Below are 16,210 nucleotides of genomic sequence, written 5' to 3'. Positions count from 1 at the left end.
TACCTTGGTAATCGCATACACTCATAAATTCCTCGAATATTAATGAAACAATCGCCCATTAAAATAGCGAGCAAATTGACGATGTTTGTCTGTACTTTTAGGGCATGACAAACTGTAGGAAGCGAACACTATTAGCCAAGACGTGTCCTCTTTGTTCAAGCACTTGCTCACATGACATAATCGTAATTACTCATCAACTCACTCACATACCATACAGAACCTAACTAATCCTATATTTTCTTAGTCCTGGCGAATACACTCAGTAAATAGTTCGAAGGCGGTGGGGAGTCTACTCAGGGATGTCGAAAATCTTGAGCGAATAAAACACATAGCTCCTTGCTTTCACCTCAAACAAAATGAGTCGAGCGCCCGTCCGCCTACCATCCAAGCGCGAGCCTATTGCTAACTAAAACCGCCGAACAACGGACGCGGGCAAATTTAAAATTCGAATACTAAAAAAATATTATTTAAAAAATAATAATTCAATTTGAAAAGTGAGTTCTCGAAAATCGAACGTTCAGTGAAAAATGGATTGTTTGAAACAATAAAAAAAGTTGTAAAAAATATTTCAATTCAAAAATCATTTTGTTAGTTAATAAAATTGAAATTAATTTTTAACAAAAATGAAAATGGCCGACCGTTGTGTTTTGTCCCTGTTGATGTTATGTTTGACTGTTATATGCCACACCGGAGAAGCTGCGGAAAGCGTCAATCCAGACGCCATACGTAAGTTTTCTTACTTTTTATTTTCCTTTAGCTAGGAGAATAATTATAATATAGATGTAGCTGAGTCAATTAAATACCTAACTGTATTTCTACAACACTTGCATTTATGAATTCATTCTATGTATATTTATTTATTTTTGGCTTTATGTGACAAAAATACACAAATATCTGAAAAAGTATAATTTATAAAATAAACTTTAAATAAATAAACTACCTATATTTATACATTTCCAAGCACTAAAAAAAGCTAAACTAGATTATGATATGCAGACATTAATCCAATCAAGATGACATTGAATTAGCAAAAATATTTGCGTAAACTATGCCTACACATTCATGCATCTTATTATACCAGCTAAAAGCATAGCATTTAGCAGCCATTAGTATTTGTTGACAAGCCACTACGTGACATAATATGAGTGTCAAAACTAGCCTAGTTCGTACCGCGGTTTTGTCCAAGATGTTATTAACATAAATTACAACCAACTACGGAATGCGTAATAATAGTTTGTGTGGCAATCAAAATGTAATGCTCTCATGTTTTATTGCAGATTTACTAATAAAAGTTTCTCGTATGTACCTATGTTGTAAATTGTAAAGTAAGATGAAAGAAAAAGTTGGCGCGGCAGTGGCGAAATATTTTGTTTAGGTAGATTATTTTGTGCCAATCAAATACATTCCGTGAGCTTGTGAAACTTTTATTTTTGTGTGTTGTATGATATATTATTAATCGTGGGGAAATATCCATTATAATCAATAGCACAATTAATCGAGCTCTAGCTATTGTCTCCTTTCATAGTATATATAGTAGTGGGTAGTAGGTTCACAGTAGACTAAACAGTCGACAGACTGTTGGTCCGGTGTTTTTTTTTTAGAAAATTGTGAATTGAATGAGAGTTTTAGTCGGTCTGGTACCGGACTAGTACCTTATTACTATTACGCGTATTTCCATTCATCTACATACTGATTTATGAGCACAAACCAACTTTCGACCCACTAAAAGTTTGTAGAGTGCGCGTACTTTTAAAGTAGAATCTTGCTATCGAAATGGAGAACAAAATCAAACACTATCCATAAACTCGCTTGCATTCTTTTCTTTAAGCAACGGCCACAACTCTATTCAGCCGAGAGCTGTAGTCAAAGAATTATGAAACTCTATGGATCAGATTTGACTGCGCGTTCAAGTATGGTGAAACATTAATGTTGCAACTTTTCTTTTCGAAAATATTGACCTTTAGATGTTGCACGAGTATTTGGGCTGCGAATTTATGTTCTCGCACTGTTTGAATAGACTATAAATAGCTTTCATTCAAGTTGTGCGTATGCTTGAATATATTTGAATTTTATATGTATTGATAAATTATCAAAAATCATGTGTAAAATACATATAGTTTGATAATTCATTGTAACATATTAAACCCTTTTGTGATTTTCGGAACATCAATTATACATAAATTATTCTCGTTTGTAAACAGTTCTCCTAACTGAACAACTAGTTTCAGACGCTCATGAGTTCAAATAAGCAGTTTTTACCAATTTTATGTTACTAAGTGTGAAGTTTTTATTTAGTTCCAATTTAAATTAATCAAAAAAAGCGTTGTCAAAAAAAACTGATAAGCAAAGTCGGATATTCTTATCGATTTGATAAAAACAAATTGCATTTTATCAATGTTAAGTAAACATACAAATAAGTTAATTCGATTTATCGACATCGGCGCCAGGGTTAAGGACAGCCACAGATTATGCAACTAAGTGTAGACAAAATATATATTTTTTATCGAATAAAATTCATGGTTTATCGTTCTCGACAGCCTAATTAATCGTAGATGGACATAAAATATTTCAATGTCAAAAGTCGTGGCGTTAAGTTCTTTTTGATCATAATTTGTTCTTATCTGTAACCATGCCAATTAACAGGGTTAATTTGATATCGTTTTTCATGGTTTTGAATTCCGCCATGACTTGCGCAAGTATTGATAACTTTAGTGTTGTTAACGACTACGGGCTGAAAATGTTATGGATTACTTAGACCACGTGTGATGATAGATAGGTACATACAATCAAGTCTAAAAGTGTTTCCCCCGATCTAACAAAAGATAGCTGTGGATTATCTCTTTTTCATCAATTAAGTATATCAAAAAGCATGCTTTTGTTAGCTGTTAACTGTAAAGTAGGTAATAGGGCAGAAGAATACTGAATAAGGATGTGAACTTTTCAGTCGGTTAGTTCGCTTCACTTAGTATCCAGATAATATGTAGTGCACGCAGATAACAATGTAGATAGAAGATAGGCTAGGCAACTTTATGTTTCACTACAAGCCGTTATCACCATCTTACCAGCTTCAGGCACCCTTCGTGACTCAGCCAAGGCCGAACCAATCGAGCCACCTCATAACGAAGACAATTTCATGAAATTGCTTTATATTGTCCAAATTATACTAAATATTAAGTCAAAAATTGCTTGCGAACTAATGACACTCGTTCAGGTATTGTCAAAAGTGTGGTTTGTGTGAAGTGTGTCAAGGCTGTCCATGTGTGCCCACTGTCCGGTGTCGACACCGACAAAGATGGACAATTAGCAAACATGTTAATACGTCCGTTGGTTCTGTTAATTTCATGTTTGCAAATACATCCCTGTTTGTGTTAAGGCGGTTGTAGGAAGTTGGTTTAAGGGCTTTTGTTGAAGGTAAAGCTAATTGAATAGAACAGAAAATACCTGTCTTGAAAGTGTAAGGCTTTTTTGTTAATGTGGTTCAATCTACGTAAAAATCCTAACTCAATGAAACATCCGTAAAAGACGTAAATATTGGAGCCCCGATGGCTGTTAATAAATTGAAACTCAGCGACAACGTTACGCTGTTACGATAACAGCCGCTCCCAATTATTTCCAACTAGGAAACAGTAAACCTATATCCAATGAAACCTGTAAAATATAGTTTGAATATTTTAGTCTGATATAACCCGATGTCGCGTGACATTTCTTTGTAAGTCATCGTCTTCCTAGTTATACAATGGTAGCCGGCGTGACGGCGTGAACTTATTGCAGTGCTGTTGCTCAAGGCCTCTTGGGTAACTTCTTACTTCTTATCTTACACTTTATTAATTTGCGTTTGCTTGTTAACCTCAGCTTTGATTTGGAGATTAGATTCAATGGTATAACACTTAGCTATTACTAAATCTTGTTGTAGTGTTAAAATTTTGGTGACCATCCACCGTATAACATACCGTGAAACAAAGTTAAGAATAAACTATCCTAAGGAGCTATTTATAAATAATTCAAAACAGTCTATCAAAATATTCAAGTTCCCGATTCCGAGATGTGATCAACTTTGCATTTATACGAAGATTTAAGATCTTAATCTTTCTGCATATCCTTACTTGTGAAACATATGCTCATGCGATTCCTTGTTAATATTACATACGAGGTTTTCCGTTCTACTAAGTCGGCATACCAAATAGTTGTCGTAAATTATATTTTGAGCTTTTCAAAAGGAACAGAATTATTTTTCGTATAATCTTGAGTTATATCAGATTCGAGAATAAATTGTTCTCGAATCTGTTTGCCTATAAACATTTTGTATCGGAAACTGATTTGATCAAAATATATTAGGATAAATTATTTAGATAATCTCGATGCGAAGTCTTCCGTTTCTTTTGCCTCTGCCATTGAAGGAATGATGCTTCTCAAATCTTTATTGTTATCCCTTTGCCAGCTTTTTAAGATCACTTTCATTTTTTTTTCTTGATGGGATCTTCTTAGTTTAAAAACTGCCCTTAATCCAGTCACTTTTAAATGTTTTAAAATTAAATTGTTCGTAACTTCGTTATCAATCACTGCGCAAAAGAATGTACAAATGTGCGTACATGCGAGGTCGTCACAGTTCATTCAAAGAACCTACGAGTTTTTTTTATCAATATGACCTAAGTAACAGATATCTACTGCGTATCCAAGTTACTTAATATTTTCTGATGTCCAATTAATTTTCCTTCACAATCTGTTTCCGAAGTATTCAATTTCTATGAATAGATATCTATTTTGATAAAATATTTACAGATACGTTTAAATTATTTCTTACAATGGTCCTTTGGCCCTTTTGACTTATAAAGTACGTTCCAAGAACTTTCCACGTGTTTTTCTTAACTAAAAGCCCGGATGAATCTGAAAAAATTGGAACATCCGTTAACGACTTCATTGAATGATAAATGCTTGTTCTTGGTACACATTTAAATAACGGATAACTATGAATTTAGTTACTTGGTATGCAAAGAACGACGTGCACCTTGCATTAATGGTTAAGGCTCTAGTTGGCCAGTGCATTTTAAATAACTGATGTTATCTTCCAATTTAATAAGACAACATCAGTTACCATGGTAACCAAATAACGTTCATGAACAACTCTGAATTTGCTGGTTCTTTTTGAACACATTGTCAATGTGTGAGTAACTAGAGGTCAATAACCAGTTAGATACAACTTATGATAATAATTAATTAACACTGCGAATAATGTAGATATCATTTTCAATAACTGTCGTGGAATTTTTATAACCGACTCCACAATATAATTGGTTTAGGGCTATTGTTATGATGGATTCGACTGCCTAAGATTGGGATGTATGGCGCTCATGGAGGGAGGCCTATGTTCAGCAGTGGCAGCTATGATGATCATAAACCTTGCGTTTTTAGTTTTTGTTTTTAATTTTAAAATAGCAATGACGACACTACCATTATTATAAAATTGGTGATATAAGCGTTTAGGAGGGAATTGGTAAATAACTATTCGCGTATAAATCAAAACATCAATAATTTATCTAAAGTTTTGCCGCTGTTTGTATTTTTGGCAACCATTGTTCTGTAGCTATTTATCATACTTGTTTTATCGTCTTAGTTCTAGTAGGTGTGGCGTATGGGAAAATATTATAAAAATTACGTGAAACTAAACTTTAAGTATAGATATTTGATTTTAGTGCGGATGTATTTCTCGCATAGCTGTTTTGCGACTCGATACATACACTATACTTACTCGTGTAATAAAATATTGTAATCATCATTGTCATCGTTGATCTAAAAATAAAACAATAGCAAATAATCCGTCAAACAAACGTACGATCCTTGAAAAATAGACTGACAATGAAAGATTGCTGCGACTGTCCACGAACACATGACTCGCATAACATATCGATATACTCCCTCGAAGATAGTCAGGTACAGCCTTGGTTGGCCTTTTGTGATACATATAACATTTTAATGGTTGCGCCTTACGTGGTTAGAATGGACGTAGATTGGGCAATAGTAGCTGGTTGATTAGTCTGACGCATGGGGATTGAAGAGCGAAGGTTCAGGGAATTAGCCGTGATTCAACGCATGCCAATTATTTTTGGAGGTGACTGTATCATAATGAAGTCATAATTATACGATGGTGATTTTGACAAAAATATTTATTATGTGCGATTTTGGAGGACCAAAATAGGTAATTACATCATGTTAATAAATCATATAAAACAACAATTCATAGGTTACGTCTACTTGTCATGTGATGTAACATTCAAGACAGTTGTTTTAAATTAAATACAAGTAAGACCTTATAACAATTTAAATTGACTTGTAACTAATAAAATACGAGTTCTATTATTTCTAACGGCTCCATTGGAATCACCAATTGGCGCACGCGATAGTGTTTTATAGTTCGGAAAAGCAGTAAAATGGCCTTATACAATTTCAATATACTATTCTGTGCTAGGTTTTTGCATATTAATACATATTGTTGTTGTGTGTGAATTGTGCCCATTAATACATTCCTCTTCAATTATCAGAGAATAGTTTGGGACAGTGACAGAAAGCATTTCAATGAAACTTAACCACTAACTAAGAAGACCGTGGACATAGAGAGAGTAACGCTATTATCGAACCTATTGTCATTTTTAAACCAAACAAACAATTCCTCAGCTACACACTACAATGACGCATTTTCGAAATCCAAAATTCACGTAGGCAACCGGTCAGTTCGTGGCCGGAGTTCAGCCTTGACCGGCGTTGCATCACCTCTTGCGACATCCTGTCACAAGTCACCTCACGATCTCCCTTATTTATGCTCAACCTTGGACTCCTGATATGATATAATGGAGTGGGTGAGGAATGACACGCCAAATACAATTCTGAACATATACCGTACCGAGATAAAGTGGGTCAATCGGTTTTGTAGTCTCTATTTGTCATTTTTAACCGATTACTAATTAATTGTGGCTTTGGTTTGGTCATAAATCTCAAGTTTATTGCGATCGTTATGAATTCCTATGTTGTTATTTCTTTTTTTATATTAAGATTAGATTTACTTTAGCGTGTCTTAAATACTTCAGATCTTTGTGCGGCATTTGTAGACACCTGGGTCTTAAGTATTTTATCTACTTCTTCAAAATACTCAAAAGTCCCTAATTGTTGGAAGACTCTAAAGTTTTATGCTGCGTGTAAGTTTAAATTACCTTATTACAGACTAATTTCATCAGCACAGTGTAAAGCTAAGATCAATTTAACAGCTTTTGCACCACTCTCTTGCACACGGCCACAAAATCATCAATCAATGGTTTTGTATCTATTGCAGCAGGACTTACGAGCCCAATCATTTTGATGAGCTCTCCTTCATTACACATAATGACATTACTGGTACACAGGCTTTTGCGAAATATTCTGGAAATTTCGTTCTCTTCTCAAGAGTTTCGACAGCCGGTAGAAAGTAGCACGCGGTTTTAATGTTGAGGAGAGGAATGCAGGCATTTATTGCACAAAACTTTCGGTAGTGATAAAAGTGGTTGGGATGCTGTAAAGGTAGAGGAAAATAAGGACCCTTTACAAACAAGACGCTTGCTTTCAGTTCAAGGCAAAACCCTGTACGTAATATTAGTACTATTTTTAAACTGATGAAGAAAGTTAAGCTCGGGACGCAGGTGGAATTGCGGGGAACCGCTTGTACTTATTAAAAGTGTCAATTATATTTAAGTGCACAGTATTGTATCACTTATTAATCTGATTATACTAAAGGAACTGTGTATAACTGTTAGATAACTACATAGAATTGCAATATGTGTGCAGTCTAACTTCGGTGACTCACGTTTGCATAGATCGCCAGCATGTGCTCACATACATTTTAATCAAGAAACATAATCTTGGAGTTAGTGATGCGTTTTATGTCCTTATGTAAAGTTTTGCCTTTATGATTCTTGATACTTTGCTAGTCGTAGTTAGTAGTATTAGTTTCCATCAAGTTAAGGATTATCTAACTTTTAGTTTTAGTTTAATATGTAGAATGATGTTAATTACTATTTTTCTATAATATTTAAGACCTGGGTGACGCTCTAGCTCTTGCCATCTCTACGCTTTCTCTGATGGGGTCCTTCATCTCTTTGCTCACACGCTGTTTAAACTAGCTACAAATATAGAAATAAATCCTGACTGCATCACAGTCACATCTAACGTTTCAGGCAATGCATTATCAATCTAACCTAAAACATTTCACACATGTAAATGGCCAGACATTATTATCTAATTCTTACCCTGCAGTGCAGTTTCACAAGGTGAGAGAGGAACCGTCTACTGTTACATTAGGTACGATTACATTTGATACCACGTTACGCTGTTACGTGAACGATACGGTAACGTTGCGACATGCGCTTTGACCGGCAGATCGGAGATCAGCTGTTTGTTACATATCGAAAGTCGAACTAAAAAGTAAATATAAACAAATGTAGAGCAACAAACGTGTGTTGAGAAGTGAATTCTAATTGAATCGTAGTGAGCGATAAGTGAAAGCAAGAAAAAATATTAAGAACTAACTATTACTAAAGTTATAATCTTGCAGACTATTTATCGCATCTATTCATCCATTTTTTGGTTAGACAATAATTGACGAACGATCAGAAAAAATCGATAAACTAAAAACATTTTTAGAGATCTAATGTTGTGATGATAATACCCAATATAAGCACGAAATAACAAATACCATCAATTACAAAAAAATATTTTTCCAAAGAATCAATCAATATCGGTGATTACTCTGACCTGACCTAACCGGTCAGAAGTTGTTATTGTTTTCATAAATAAACTAAGGGTTTTGGCATTGCGGACTTCCGTCTTCCCAAGCCAAGGGCATAGGTAAAGAGATAATAAATATTGGAAGAACCATGAGTACTCAAACTTAAATACCGCTGTAGCCTAAAAAGATGACATCCAAGGTAGACAACTGGACATCCATTTCAAGTGAAAAACGACATGATGTTATGGGCTGTTACACCTTTATTTTTATATCTTCAATTTTCTAGACAAGAATAATTTTGCCGTAAGCAACAGTGATCTACATTTTAATACAAGTCGTCCAAAGAAAGTTGTCAAAAAAGAATAATAGATGTCATATTCAAAAAATGGTGACGGTAAGCCAGCTTAAGGTCGTCGTTCATAACATAAAATCTATCAAACCCAAGATACACCGGTAAAAACTGCAGACAAAATAAAAAACTCCATCTTTACATTCCAGATGTGATGCAACTAAAATACACACAAAAATCACCCAATTTGATTATGTACATATTTCGAATTCCACAATTTCTATGGGTGTTTCTCAAAATACACTGTTGTACCAAGTAGGTTAGCGGGTCGGCAATCAGTTGTATAACGTCTTATGTAAGAAATGACCTTGTGAAATACAACCGCCAAGCGTTCAAGTTCAGCTTACATTTTATTATATTTGTATTCGAGTTTGTGTATTTTGCCGTCTAAGTAGTCTCTGTTTGTATTGCAATATTCTGGTTTCTTGATTATGTTATTTGTTGAGTAATTTTTGTGGATTACGTTTTCTGTAATACACGCTGTTACTTGTATATCTGAATCACTGTTACCAATTCCAACATCATTTTGGCTCCCTCTCAATCTGTCTGACTTTATAAGTTCATTGTTCTTCAAAGGCCTTGTTTCTCTTGTATGAGATATAATTTTTTATCATCTGAAATAATTTGTGTAGGTTCATTAACACCTCTGTCACAATATTTGTATACACGTGAATGGGCTATTTAATCTTCGTGACGGACATCAGCTTATGGATTCAGAAAACATGATTTCCTGGTCTTTGTATAATCTACATTCTACTATCATGTTGGTATGCAATTGCGTTGTCCTGCCAAGAATTCTCTATAATGACTTGATTAGGAATCGTTTACTAGCTAGGGATTATAATCGTGATGAGAATAGCTCACAAGCTTAGCATATATAAATATTATTACAGTCTGTTTCTGCATCAAACATCATAATGTTATTTAAATTATGATCATTTGTGCTGTTTTCTAATTGATACACGTGTTTTGTGTTTGGATTAGCAGATTGTGTTAAGTGTATTAATATTTGTCTGTGATGTTTTCTGTTTATTTCTGATCTGTAGAAGTAATAGACTAATGTTTACAAATATAGCTACCATTTTTACTTTTCCTAAACCTATTGATAGTAGCCTATTGGTAATAGCCTCGATGGTCGATGCTATTACTAATCGGGTTCGATTCCCGGGTTGGGCCGAAATCGCTTTGTGGGTTTTCTTAAACTTTCACAAAGCAGCCCGTAGTCTGGAAGTTGGTGATTGATTCACCCGTGCATCGGAGAGCACGTAAATGTCGGTCCTGCGCCTGATCTCTCTCCGGTCGTGCCGGATTGCCGTCCCATCGGGCTATGAGAGTAAAGGAATAGGGAGTGCACTTGTGTCAGCGCAAATGCACGTGCACTATAATATGTCCTTCGCAACTGGCTGATCTCCTTAAATGAGAACAGCCGCCGTGGCCGAAATCGGCCGTGGACGCCATTATTGGTAATAGAGTACCTATTAAGGTTTCTGTTGAATTTCTACTATCCCAATTTGGCATACTGTTTCCAAACTCCCAAATATTGGAAAGTTCGGTAATAGGTCAGCCTTGTATGCTTTACGTAACATTACTTGTCTTATGTGCGCATTGTTTATGTTTGTATGCAAATATGTTTTGAAACGTACCAAGCATTTGGGTGGTATGCTGTCGAGAACGTGTGCTCATTAAACATGCCCTGCGGTATGAATTTCCAATTGATGCCTTGTATCTACGTACTGTTCAGATTTTTATGTTTTACCTTATGAATTATAAGTCTATTCTATCTTTAAACGATGTTAAAATTCGTCCCATTATCAAGTAGTTTATCGTTCTCTGTTTTCATTTTTATTAATTTGTACATTGTTTTGTCTTTCCAGCGGAATACATCCTACCATGCAACCAAAACGATCCTCAACTGGACACTTGTATTAAGAACTCCTTCAACCACCTTCGGCCGTACCTGTCAAGAGGTATTCCTGAACTAGGAGTGCCTCCAGTTGAACCCCTTTTTATCGACCGACTAGTGATGGCCAACGATGCTGGGCCAGTGAGAGTAACAGCGGCATTCAACAACATCACCGTTGTCGGACCTAGTAATTATACCATTACGAAGATCAGGTAAGACTGTCGTTTGGGTTAGGAGTTCATCTGGCTTCATTGCACACACATATGAGGCTCCTTGCACCAGCTTTGAATTCTGAACTATTCACGCAAGCTATACCTAACAAATTATGTAAAATCAGTTACCTTATTTTTTAATTAGAACTATTTATCTAAAATTTGAAATTAATTATTCGCCAATCTAGATCTGTGGGTCACTTACAAGGCGTTATTTCAAAACTTCTAATTAGAAACATTATCTTAAGCTGAAAATTTTAAGAACTAGGAAACGAGGTCAAGTCTGTGTTGTCGCTATTGCGAACAGATAAGTATAAAAATTGCCAAAATGTTGTAAGAGACAACTTCATAGCTATGTGACCAGACGTCGCAATATTTTTTCGCAACACATAATCATTTCACTTGTTACTTGTACCAAAATGTTGAATAAGGAATTGTATGGTATGTTGATCAATAATCAGAAATAGCTTAACAAGTCATTGGCATAAAGTTTTAGCTAGAAGGTAAACCCAGACTCCTTTGGAAGCTTTGGTTAGGCAATAACAATCATTTGACAGCACCCTCAGGATCCCTCTATACCCAAATGTAGTGCAGTCCGAAGTTCCACAAACATACTAGGTATAGGTACAAAAATGTTATGTCTAAAGCAAGTTACAGTAGACTAATAATAGTTCTTTGATAATTAACTTATTGGGCAAGAATCACAAACAATATTGTTCGACAAGTCGAAAGGCAATAAAATAGCAATACGCGCTGAGAAGACATGTTGCTCAACTATTGTTGACATTAAAGAACATCCTTTTACATTACAGTAGTACGTTTTAGTAGGTTTCTAGAAAGATGATTAATGAAGCCTTTAAAAATTTGATGTAGGAAATAAACTACTTCATGGTGATATAATTCTTAAGGTAGTTTTCTCTCCAAAAATGTAAGAACTACATTTTGAAGACACGAGAAAGATCCCATAATATTACTTAACTCTATTTGTATTCTCACTAATTGTTTCTCACAAGAATTTTCCAATTACGTTACAGACACAGATTCTACAAGTAAGTACAATAATAATAGTCATTTTGGTCTCATTACCATTCCGTAGGATTGCATTAGATCATTAGATGTCTAAAAACGTTGGGAAGTTTGGCATAATGACAGAATTAGGAGCACAAAACATTTCACAAGCCGTACGTACTGTGGGACAATTCAAGCGTTGAGGCCGAATTTTGTAACTTAAAACTTGAAGGTTTACAAAGGGAATTGTAGTATTCGTGCTAATTTTGCGGTAATGCTATAATGGGTACTTCATTTAAATTATTGTAGCTGGAAACCACAAATGCCTTTCTAAGTATACCTTTACAAAAACTTAATGACATGGCAAGCTTAAGAACTTATTGTAGGTAATAGAACAGATTCATTACAAATATAGACCCTTAAAACAATTACTAAAAATTGCCGCTATTTTATTTAATACGCTCATCTAAACGAATTGAACTGCAGGTCAGACTTGAAGAAGCTCCGAATTGACATGGGGCTGGTGCTCCCACGCATCGAGATCACAGGAAGATATGAAGTCTCAGGGCAAGTGCTGCTGTTCCCTGTCAGGTCTCAGGGAGACTTCTGGGCTTCATTTGGTAAGAAGGCAAAAGATGATTTATAGTTAGCATGTGTAGGTATAAATGACGCAGTGGTTTATGCCATTTGGCTCGTATGAGGTTAAATCACGACATAAAAGAATACGTGCAAGGTGTATTATTAAATGCACTAAAGACCTTGGCAAAAAACAATGGCAATAATAAATTGTTCAATAAACTCAATGTCAGGTTTTCTATTTCCGTATGGGATCAAATATTTGAACTAAATAAGTATATTTGAGCGAGTAATGGAATGGAAGGTGATCTTAAGTTCAATGTAGAGGTAGTTTTTTGTTTAATAACAAGCATATTTTTGTTCAAATATTATATACATATATTCAATAGTCTTCAAGGATCCTCAAGAAGGATTCGATTCACCTTTGAGCTTTGCATGAATTTGTTGAACCAGAGATCGCAAAAAACAATTGAGATAGTAGATATGGCATTTTGCTAGTTGGGGACTTACAAAAAAAACTCTCTTTCGTTACGGCAAATAAAAATGCAATCTTTTCTTTAAATGATTCCTATGTTTCTATGTTCGACGACTTCGATGGCGCAATGGTCACCATGCCGGACTGCCGGACCTGAGGTTCCGGGTTCGATTCCCGGTTCGGTCGACATTTGTGTGATGAGCATGCTTGTTGGCCGTGGTCTGGGTGTTACAATATGTATTTATAAATATGTGTATATGTAGGGCACGCCACCATCGTGGCGGTAAGTCCCCTCTTTGAGGAGTGGCTCGGGAGGAGTCACGGCGCCCTCACGTACCGCATGACGCAGGTCCTCACCGGACACGGTTGTTTCGGGAGGTACCTGCACCGCATCGGTCGTGAGGAGGCGCCCGGGTGTCACCATTGTGCGGACAGCCCCGAGGACACGGTGGACCACACAGTCCAGGTGTGCCCCGCTTGGGAAAGGCACCGCCGGGTCCTCGTCGAGGCTTTGGGCGGCGGCGACCTCTCGCGTCCGGCCCTGGTTCAGGCCATGGTCCGGGGCGAGAGGGAATGGGATGCCGTCGCCTCCTTCTGCGAAGCGGTCATGCTCGAGAAGGAGGAGGCGGAACGCCAGAGAGTTCGCACCTCTCATCCCGGCCGCCGCGCTGGACCAGGTAGACACCATGGGCGCCGGGTGTCGCGAGATGACTCCCGGCCACCGTAGGCGTGGGTCTGTGGGCGGTGAGTTCGGGTGGCTCATCGTCCCTCTGTCTTTCTAGACGACAGACCCGTGTCCACGGCGCGCGTTGTTCCACGCGCTCCTCAAAGAGATGTCAGCAACCCCAGCGGGGCCCAGCAGGGCCAAGGCCTGCCGGGGCTGCGGGTTTTTCGAAAGAGATACCGCGGCCCTGGTACATAAAAGGTCTATGACGGAACACGACGATTTTAGTCAGTAAGAGTCTGACACTCCCTCACCGCTGCTAACCCACAGCGGGAGGGGTCATTTGATGATTTTACGTCGCTAAAAAAAAAAAAAAAAAATAAGTGTATATGTAGCTATATGTAGTTTATCACTTGTGTTAGCACCCATAACACAAGTTGATTAATAACTTATCATGGGGCTAACCGACCGTGTGTTAAAAGGTGCCCCGACATTATTATTTATTTATGTTGAATCTTGTAATCCGTAAAACGTATTACCATTAAATTAAAGGTGACGTGGTTGCTATCGCAAAGATCTTCGGCAAGGAGACGACTCGCGACAACGTCAAGTACATGTTGGCTGACAGACTGCTGGTGGACTTCAAGCTGAGGACCTCTCGCTTCAAGGTCAAGGACACTGTCAACCATGGAAGTGTCATTGGTAGGTTAACTTTTCGATATGTTTTATTATATGCTCTATTCCACATTTAAAGACTCCAAAAACTGCTTTGGTACGTTATATTCTAGAATTGCATATTTCCATAATTATGAACCTTGTGTCTCAACGAGCCTCCTTCTATGTTTGGGTACATACATGAGATGATAATGATAAACTTAGGTCATCGTTTATTCTACAAGAATTCTAATCTAGAAGCTATCAAGAGGAGATCCTCTAATAGATGGTTCCAATAGTATATGTCCTTATGTACATATTAAGTGCTGTTCACCAAAGTACTCAAAATTTCAAAAACCTTTTCCAAATTCCAGGTGAAGCGATGAACCAGTTTTTAAACAACAATGCAGCTGAAATCATTGAGGAGATGAGACCTGCAGCGTCAGTATCAATCGCGAAGCATTTCCAGGCGTTCGTGAACGCCGCCTTCTCCAAGATCCCCATCGACGTGTGGCTCAAGTCTTAAACCAGTGTGTGACTCATTAACGGCCCTTCTCAATATACTATCTATCTGTGGTTTTGCTTACTAGAGATAGGCATTTGACATTAGTTCATCATCATCATCATCTCAGCCATAGGACGTCTACTGACTTTAGTAGTGTGGGGCTAATATCAAAATTCTATCTCTAGTTTGAAAAACCACAGGTGCATAGAATATTTGAAACGGTTGTAACTCAAAGACATTTCTCTAGTAATACAGACTTTCCTACAGTTGTGAATGTTTCAGTAAGTATTGTTACTTCTCCATAGACTTTGTCTCGTACCAATAGAAGTTCGTTTGAATGTATAATAGTACAAATATTAAGTTGAAGTGGAAGATTTTGTGTTCTGTATGAATTTGTTTGATAGATACTCTTCAAGACTGTGTTTACTTGTATTTTTTTCTGCTTCATCCACCGTGTGTTTCTTGTGTTTTCGATAAAAGATCTCAGATAATAACAGTTTTGTATAAAATTGTCAAATAAGATTTTTTTTTTTTGTCATATCTTATCCATATCTTGATCGTAAACAATTTGTGTGTATTTTGTACTTGTGTGTGAATATCATATAACGATTTTGTGTCCAAATTAATATCTGGACGGTATTAAATCAATCCTAATACCAGTTTTAGTTTTCGAACTTATGTCCATAATGGCTAAAATTTTGCAAATTATCCTACATTGGAACATCAGTTACTTCCCTTAATATTTCTTCGATACAAGCAATGTAGTGAATGCTAAACTTGGGTCATTATGTATTTAAGTAATTAGCCAGTTATAAGGCATAAGTAAGCTTTATTTATTTAAGTTACTAAGTGATCACCCGATACTTTGTAGACGAACTTAACTCTGTACTTAAGTAGGTTATATATTTGTAATAACGATTGTGATGACTAAATTGTACTTGTAGTTGTAAAAATATATTATTATTTACAACTCTATTTTGTTGTTTCATTTAAATATATTACAAAAAGAAGGACTATGAAGAGGTAATAAAACAAAATAAGTAAAACAAAAATAAATTATTATTATTAACTATAAATTAAATTAAAATCAACACTCGCTCTTATCTGTTTTGGAA

At 36.3% G+C, this 16,210-nt stretch overlaps 1 protein-coding gene across 1 annotated transcript; it reads left to right on the top strand.

The window, feature by feature from the left end:
- Nucleotides 1-241: 241 nt before the first annotated feature.
- LOC124644789 (protein takeout-like) lies at nt 242-16,070 on the top strand. The gene is made up of 5 exons (XM_047184348.1): nt 242-726; nt 10,973-11,213; nt 12,708-12,841; nt 14,489-14,638; nt 14,965-16,070. Exons 1-5 carry the CDS (start codon nt 624-626, stop codon nt 15,114-15,116), a joined length of 780 nt encoding a protein of 259 aa, XP_047040304.1. The 5' UTR covers nt 242-623; the 3' UTR covers nt 15,117-16,070.
- Nucleotides 16,071-16,210: the final 140 nt, after the last annotated feature.

The sequence above is a fragment of the Helicoverpa zea genome, chromosome 2, assembly GCF_022581195.2.
Source record: "Helicoverpa zea isolate HzStark_Cry1AcR chromosome 2, ilHelZeax1.1, whole genome shotgun sequence".
In the NCBI taxonomy this organism is placed as follows: Eukaryota; Metazoa; Arthropoda; class Insecta; order Lepidoptera; family Noctuidae; genus Helicoverpa; species Helicoverpa zea.
Note: the sequence above shows the minus strand (reverse complement) of the source record. Positions and strands in the feature narration are given on the sequence as shown.